Raw genomic sequence first — 8,259 nt, forward strand, 5'->3', positions numbered from 1 at the left:
TGGTACAATGGTGAAAGCTCTTAACTGCTAACCTAAAGGTCATTTGTTTGAACCCGCTAAGCCGCTGCACGGGGCACAAAAGTGGCAGTTTGCCTCCATAAAGATTTACTGTCTTGGACACCCTAAGGGTCAGTTCTCTGTCCTAAAGGGTCGTTAAGAGCCAGAATCAACTCAACAGCAGTGAGTTATTTTGGTATATTAATGCAATTGTTGTTTCTCTTACTGAATCCCCTTCTTTCTCTCTTCTACCTGATGAATGCTTGTTCATTTGCTCAGAGCTGTCACTAGTATTCCACTTTCTCTATATGCCTTCCTTCATTCCTTGAAGGTGGTGAATGAATCCTTCCATGCCATCACTCAACTGTATATGCTCTATTGTACTTATTATGATTTAAAGCAGAATTGCAATACACAGGTAGTCCCTGACTTATGAAATACTCAAGTTATGATGAACTGCACTTCAGACTATCCCCCCCACTTTTTTTTTTTTTTTTGCACATTTTACTGTTAGTAATACGTTTAACATGCAGTGTTGCAGAACATAATTTGCTAATTCTATCATTCTCAGATGTTTACTCACAGATGTTCAGTTTTATGACTTACTGTTTAAAACATTGTGGTATATAGCAGGCTATGACTTGGTCTACAAATGAAGTCAGTGTCGTTGATGGAGTTGCAATGGATCAAAAGTTGGGCTAAGTTAAACTATAACAACATGCAAAAGTTGAACTGTGCACAAGGCCAACAGCCATTGCAATTCTGGCTTCATTTGTTTAAAAAATGCTGATGCTGACTTCATTGTAGATCAGGCCTATAGTGTGGTCTTATTCAGCATTTCATATCATATAAAGCATCAGCTGTTAATTTGAAGCTGACTTACCCAAGTTTCTCTAACTGTAACATCCGCACTGTTTATACCCCACCAATATGTCGAGCAAAAGGAGTTGTACCACTGAAAGTTTTAATCCCGAAAGCATGGTAAGGAAGGCTCTAGACCTGAATATAAAGATGAAGATCAATAAGACTTATTGTAATGGAAAGAAAGTTGGTGAAATTATGTGAAAAAGGACTGTCCCATTTGACCATTTGGACAGTCATTAAGGATAAGAAGAGAGTTTTAAGGCAGTTAAAAGAGCCAGTGGCATAAAACTGACAATTTTAACAAAGAAGAGGCAAGGGCCAATCCACGAGTTGGAGAAGACCAAATCCAGAAGCGGATTCTGTTTACTGATGATTCAAATGAAAGCACACAGCCTTTTTGGAAACCTGCAGAAATAGCAAGGAGACTACCCCAAGTATTTTAATGCCAGCAAGGTCTGGTTTCACCGCTTCAATGCAGATTTCACTCACATAATGTAAGGAGCTCTGGTAGTGTAGTGGTTACGAATCGGGCTGCTAACCTCAAGGTCGGCAGTTCGAAACTACCAGCAGTTCCACAGGAGAAAGATGAGACCTTCTGCTCCCGTAAAGATTTGCAGCCTCGGAAACCCTGTGCAGGGTCACTATGAGTCGGAACCAACTCCATGGTACTTAACAACAACAGTAACATAAGGGAAGCTGGGGAGACTCAGGGAATACCAATATTGAAGCTGCTGGAAAATTCTAGGATGAGGTGGACAAGATAATACACAATGAAGAATCTACCGGAGCAGATTTTCATTGTGGACACACACACAAAACTTGTTTAGAAAAGGATGCCAGAACAGAAAAACTGACTGTGATCAACTTCTTGGACCTAGGAGGACATATCCATAAGAAAAAATCGTCTACTATGTGTGTGCTTTCAAAAATGTTAATGGTTCATTTTGATTATGATTCGCATGTGCTGACTTTACTGTACATGTTTCTTGTAGGCTAGGTCTTTATGGTCGACGAGTATTTCCTTATCTTTCTTCCTCTTTTAGGTTTTGTACACACTGATGGCAGGATCTATGTCTCATTCATTTTAGTTAAGGCTTGGAGATGCTGTGGATTAGCTTAGTCAACATAGCAATGATCTGGTCATCAGGGTATCTCAATTAAGGATGATTCATTCAATGGTTACTGAATAAATGAATGAATGAACACTATTAGGGAGTGGAATGATGGAGTATCAGATAAGGGAAGCACTTTAAGATTATCTAGTTAGAATCAGCTTCTATGGATAAATTTCAGAGAGACAAAGTAAATTATTCAAGATTTCTCCCATTTGTTCATTTTGCATATCCTTCTCTGGATAGCTTCTATTTTAGCTATTTCAAGCAATTCATTGCACCATATCTACCAAGAGAAATTTGTACCTAAGTAAGTATAAATATTTTAGCATATCACACATTTTAATTTTTTCATTTATAAACAGGAATGTTTTAAAGTATGATGACCTGACTAGATAATAATAATCTACTGTTGTTGTTGTTGGTAAGTGCCATCGAGTCAATTCCCACCCATAGCGACCCAGTATAAGGTTTCCAAGGAGCAGCTGATGAGCTTGAACCACTGCCCTTACAGTTCAAACGACTTTGCAGTCTGATGCATTAGCCCACACCGCCACATCAGTCTGCTATTATTAGTGTTATATTTGTAGACAGATTACACTGTAGCCCTTGCATGTTACATTAATTTAAATTTATTTAAGTATTGTCAGCATTCTATTTTCTATTCATCATAGAAAAAAATGTGCAATCATCTGCATACTTATTCCTCCAAGGGCAGAAACAGTATTTTATTCATCTTTATTTCCTCTATGCTTAGGACAGTAATTGGCACCTGAGATTCAGAACTTGTGTTGAGTTTGAAATGAGCTGGGAGAAATTTTGGATTTGCTCTTGTTGTTAAGTGCTGTCAAGTCAGTTCCGACGCACAGAGACCCTGCATTGGGTTTCTGAGGAGAAGCTGGTGAGTTTGAACCACTGGCCTTGAGGTTCAAACAACCTTGCATTCCAGTATTTTATCGTACAGCACCACACCACTTTTATAATCTTAGAACCCCAGTGCTCCTAAGGATCTTCAGAGATGTACTTCAATTCACAGCTTTTAAAATAGGAAACCACTTATTTGCTCTTGGCAAAGACTTCATCCCATTTTATTTAATTCCACAGAAAAGAATGGCGTGGGGGCAGCGTCTGGCCTCCATGTAATCTTCACAAGGTGGGAGGAGGAGAATCAAAAGCATCAGCAGCCCGGGGTTGATCCCTGTGACGTGATGGTCAGACATTGTTTCCACCTTCCAACCTTTTCACTAATTCTGACACCAAACACTTCTCCTATAGCAATGTCTACTTCTCTGCTGAGTTCAAGAATTCATTTCAATGGTCAAATGAAACTCACAATTATAAGAAGTTGTTGTTGTTAAGTGCCATCAAGTTGTTTCTGACTCATAGCTACCCTGTATAGTGTTTCCAAGGAGTGGCTGGTGGATTTGAACTGCTGACCTTGTGGTTCACAGTATAGTGCTTATCCTACAGCGTCACACTAGGACTCCAGTTAGAGAAGTTAACAGGTTGCAATTCAAGATCAGAACTGCTCAGGGTACAGTTGTTTTATCAGGACGGCCTTTTCTCAGCCTTGCCCACAGACATACCTCTCTGGTTCTCGGCCTCCCCTCTACTTAGGCAAATGTTTCAAAGCTCTTTCGTTTTCCTGATAAATATCTACTCCACCAGTAAGCCTGCTGCCTGAAGGCACTCAATTTTCTCACTCCTCAGAAACCCCATACAGGGTCACTATGACAACACTGAACACCAGTGATAGGCCTGGAAACCCATGTAGCTTCTACCAGTGTCCTGGTTCCTCTGCTTCTGCTGCTGTCATTTCTCTGTCATCTTTTGTCATCTCTTGTGTCCAAACTGCCTCCAGGACTGAGGAGCTTCAGAACAGGAATCTAGATGGTGCACTTCACTCCTGGCTCTTCTTTCTTAACAATAGTGCAATCCCCTTCTTTCTGCTTCTGAGATGGCTCATTTTAAACCTAGCTGGATAGCAAAATGGATCAATCCCCGTGTTAGGGTCCCTTGAGGCCTCTTGTGGAGCCGTGGCCCAGCTCACTGATGAGCAGTTCGCTTACGGCTCCCTCAGGTCTTCCTGAAACCAAACCATCCTGACAAGGTACTTACTGTATTTGATACTCAGTCACAGATTCAGGTTTGTACTTAGAGGTAACCACAGAAATGGAAAATATTACTTACTGCATCAAAATCTGCATTTCTCTTGAGATTGTATCTTCATTTCTACCAATATTGTTGTTGTTGTAAAGTGCTGTTGAGTTGGTTCTCACTCATAGTGACCCTGTATAGGTATTCCAAGGAGCAGCTGGTGAGCTTGAACTGCTAACTTTGTAGTACAAACTGACCTTACAGTCCAGCGTATTAACCCACAGCACCACAGTGTTGTTGTTGTTGTTAAGTGCTGTCAAGTCAGTTCCGACTCATAGCAACCCTATATAGGAGTTCTAAGGAGCGGCTGTTGAGCTTGAACTGCCAACCTTGCAGTTCAAACTGACCTTGCAGTCCAGCGCCACACCAGGACTGCTAAATCAACCATTGAAAACTTTATGGAGCATATTTCTACTCTGACACATATGAGATCACTACCAGTCAGAATTAACTTAATGTGAATCATTGTTTAAAATTTGGTATTGAGTGTCTCACAGTGTGATGTGACTTTGCTAAGTGTCCTCAAGTCAGTTCTGACTCATAGCAACCCTGTACAGGGTTCCTGAGGGGCAGCTGGTGAGTTTGAACCATCAACCTTGCGATGAGCAGTCCAGTGGTTGTCCTACAGCATCACAGTCTACACATTTTTATATGAACATTTTTTACTCAATTAACAGGAAAGACTTTATTGCATAGTGCTAACTGATTGGCATTCTTTGCTTTGAATTATTACAGCTTTGTGTTCCTCTGGCTACTAAGTATGAGAGTTGTTTTTGTTAGGTGCCACTGAGTCTGTTCAGTCGCACAGTGACCTTATATACAACAGAATGTAACATTACCTGGCCCAGTACAAGCTTCACAGTTGTTCCTGAGTTTGTTGAACCCATTGCTGCAGCCATTGTGTCATTCCATCTTGTTGAGGGTCTTCCTCTTTTTTAATGACTTTCTACTTTGGCAGGCATGATGTCCTTCTCCAAGAACTGGTCCCTACTGTTGACATGTCCAACACATGAGAGATGAAGTTTTGCCATGCTTGCTTCTAAGGGCCATTCTGGCTGTACTTATTCCAACGCAGATTTGTTCACCCTGTCATTCCATAGCATATTCAATATTCTTCATCACCACCATAATTAAAAGACATCAGTCCTTCTTCAGTCTTCTTTTTTCATTGTTTAGCTTTCCCATGCATATAAGGTGAATGAAATAACATGGCTTGGGTTAGGTGTACCTTAGTCTTAAAATCATATCTTTGCTTTTGGGGGTGTATGGGTAGAAGTTAGAGTGGCTAGGTCTTGGCTAGAGCTAGGCTTTTATTTATTATTAGGGTTAGTGCTAGGGGTGAGGGTTGTACTAGGGCTAGGAGTAAGGCTTGGTCTACTTGTCAGGGTTACAGTTAGGTTTATTTTAATTTTAAAATTTTTTCTTGAAATTTACTTGATTTCCTCTTCATTTGAGAGTTCTATAATTGGATTATTCCCTCTTTTTACTTTTTGGTTTATTGTTGTTGGTGTTGCAACTGTATTTCTGGTTCTCTACAGTCTTACAGGTCTGTTTAACTCTGCATACTTCTTTATCTGGGTTGAGTCTAGATGAGATTGTCGTATATGTTAGTCTCAAGTTGTTGTCTGTTGTTGTTTATTCTCTGTTCAAAGAACTCCCTTTAGTATTTTTTGTAAAGTTGGTCTATTTTTTTACAAATTCTTTTGATTTCTGTTTGTCTGTAAATGACCTAATTTCGCTGTCATATTTGATGGACAGTTTTGCTGAATATATGATTCTCGGTTGGCAATTATTTTCTTTCAGAGTTTTATATATGTCATTCCATTGACTTCTTGCCTACATGGTTTCTGCTGAAAAATTATAGCTTAGTCTTGTTGGTTCTAAGGAGCTCTGGTAGCGTAGTGGTTACGACTCGGGCTGCGAACCTTAAGGTCAGCGGTTCGAAACTACCAGCCGCTCCGCGGGAGAAAGATGAGGCTTTCTACTCCTGTAAAGATTTACACCCTCGGAAACCCTGTACAGGGTCGCTATGGGTCGGAACCGACTCGACGGCACTTAACAACAACAACAACAACTTGTTGGTTCTGCTTTGTAGGTAAGCTTAGTTTTTTCCTGAGCTGCTCTCAGAATTCTTTCCTTGTCTTTGGTTTAGAAAAGTTTGATTACAATATGTTTTAGTGTTTTTCTTTTGGGATCTATCCTGTATGGAGTTTGTTCAATTTCTTGAATGACTATATTCTTGTCTTTCATGATGCTAGGGAAGTTTTCTTTCAACAACTCCTGTACAATATTCTCTGTGAGTATTTTTGTCTCTTACTGTTCTAGAATTCCTCACATGTAAGGTATTCCTTTTGGTAGTGTCTCACGTAAACTTTAGGCTTTCATTGGATTTTTTTTCTGATTGTTCCTTTTTGTTGTGTTGTTAAGTACCATCGAGTCAGTTCTGACTCATAGCGACCCTGTGTAGAGTTTCCAAGGAGCAACCGGTAGGTTTAAATTGCCAACTTTCTGGTTTGCAATCCAGTGCAGATCGGTTGTTCCTCTGTGTTGTTATTAAGTACTGTAGAATCAGTTCTGACTCATAGTGACCTTGTATAGAGTTTCCAAGGAGCAATTGGTGAGCTTGAACTGCAAACCTTGCAATTCAAAAGACTTTGCAGTCCAGTGCCTTTACCCACAGCACCATACCAGGACTCCAACTGTTCCTCTAGTAGATGAATATTGAGAGATTTTTTTGTTTTCAAGCTCAGTAATACAACTTTTCATTGACTCAGTTCTGTTTGTCCTTTCAGTGTGTTACCTATGCCTTAAGTCTTAGTGTTAATTTTCTGGCTTTCTAATGACTGATTTTATGTAGTTCCTAGTTTTCCAGTTATTTTGTCAATTTGTTTTCTGATTTTTTCCTAGAGTTTGTGTAATTTCATCTGTCTCAATTGGCTTAAGTTACCTAATTAGTATTTTTTTTTAAATCCTTTATCAGGTAGTTCCAATACCATTTCTAATGTTATAATTTCTGACTCTATATTTTGGTCACTTATTTGAGACATTCTGTTTTGTTTCTTTGTGTAAGCTGAAATTGTCTGTTTTCTCTGAGACCTTGCGGTGCCGTATTTATATTGCATTGATGATTGGTGTATTCTCAGGCACTCACCACCCATCTCCAGGTGGATATCATGGAGACCAAAAGTGTAAACTCGGTTAGTACTCTGTTCACTGTTTGTGTAAATAGTTCAGGGTTGGTTCATACACCTCCAGAAGCAGTGGTGCTATGCTAGGTGTCTGATCTCAGGCAGAGCAGAGGCTGTGCAGGAGTGGGTACCACTGGCTGCTGGGTTAGTGAGGGTGGGGACTGGCTGTGCCCCCATCTTCCACGCAAGCACAAGAACAAGGGAGAACTGCACCCTCTTGTGGCCAACCTCCAGCTGTGCCAGCAGGCCGCTGTATTGAAGATTATTAAGTGCCATCAAGTCAGTTCCAACTCATAGTGACCCGTACAGGTTTTCCTAAGAGCAGCTGGTGAGCTTGAACTGCAGACCTTGTGATTCAAACAGACTTTTCAGTCCAGCTCCTAAACTTGTTTTGTCACACTTAGCTTTTCAGGATGAGGCATATGAGACTCTGTTGTTGGTAAGTGCAGTAGACTTGGTTGGTGAGTTGGAACTGCCAACCTTGTAGTTGAAACTGACCTTGCGGTCCAGAGCTTTATCTCACAATACTACACCAGGACTTGATAGCTGCTCTAAAAGCTCACAATGGCTGTGCCACTCCATGGCAATCCACAGTCAGCTGGTCTTTCTTCTCTCTCACAGATCCTGTTCAGCTTCCTCTTCCAGTCAGTACTCAGTCCACCTCTGTGTCCTGTCCTCTGAAACTCAGGCTTCCAGGATCACTGTCTACCTTTGCTTCACTTGCTATCCCACATCTTTGTTATGAAGGGTCAGCTCAGTACATCTGCTTACTCTGCCATCTTGCTCTGGGACCCACATGTTTGCTTTAATACTTTAAACACATCTTTTTTGAGAATTGTAGTTGTTAAGTGCTGTTGAGTAAGTTCTGACTCATAGCAATCCTATGTAGGGTTTCCGAGGAGTGTCTGGTGGATTTGGATCTCCAACCTTGTGGTTAGCAG

The 8,259-nt window shown here is 40.6% G+C and overlaps 1 protein-coding gene across 1 annotated transcript in view; it reads left to right on the plus strand.

The window, feature by feature from the left end:
• Window positions 1–927: 927 nt before the first annotated feature.
• Window positions 928–8,259, plus strand: part of RGS22 (regulator of G-protein signaling 22) — a 184,067-nt gene continuing 176,735 nt past the window's right edge. The window contains exon 1 of the mRNA XM_006859251.1: window positions 928–978. Coding sequence (XP_006859313.1) covers window positions 928–978 — 51 coding nt within the window. The remainder of the gene's footprint in view (window positions 979–8,259) is intronic.

The sequence above is a fragment of the Chrysochloris asiatica genome, unplaced genomic scaffold (genome assembly GCF_000296735.1).
Source record: "Chrysochloris asiatica unplaced genomic scaffold, ChrAsi1.0 scaffold00031, whole genome shotgun sequence".
In the NCBI taxonomy this organism is placed as follows: domain Eukaryota; kingdom Metazoa; phylum Chordata; class Mammalia; order Afrosoricida; family Chrysochloridae; genus Chrysochloris; species Chrysochloris asiatica.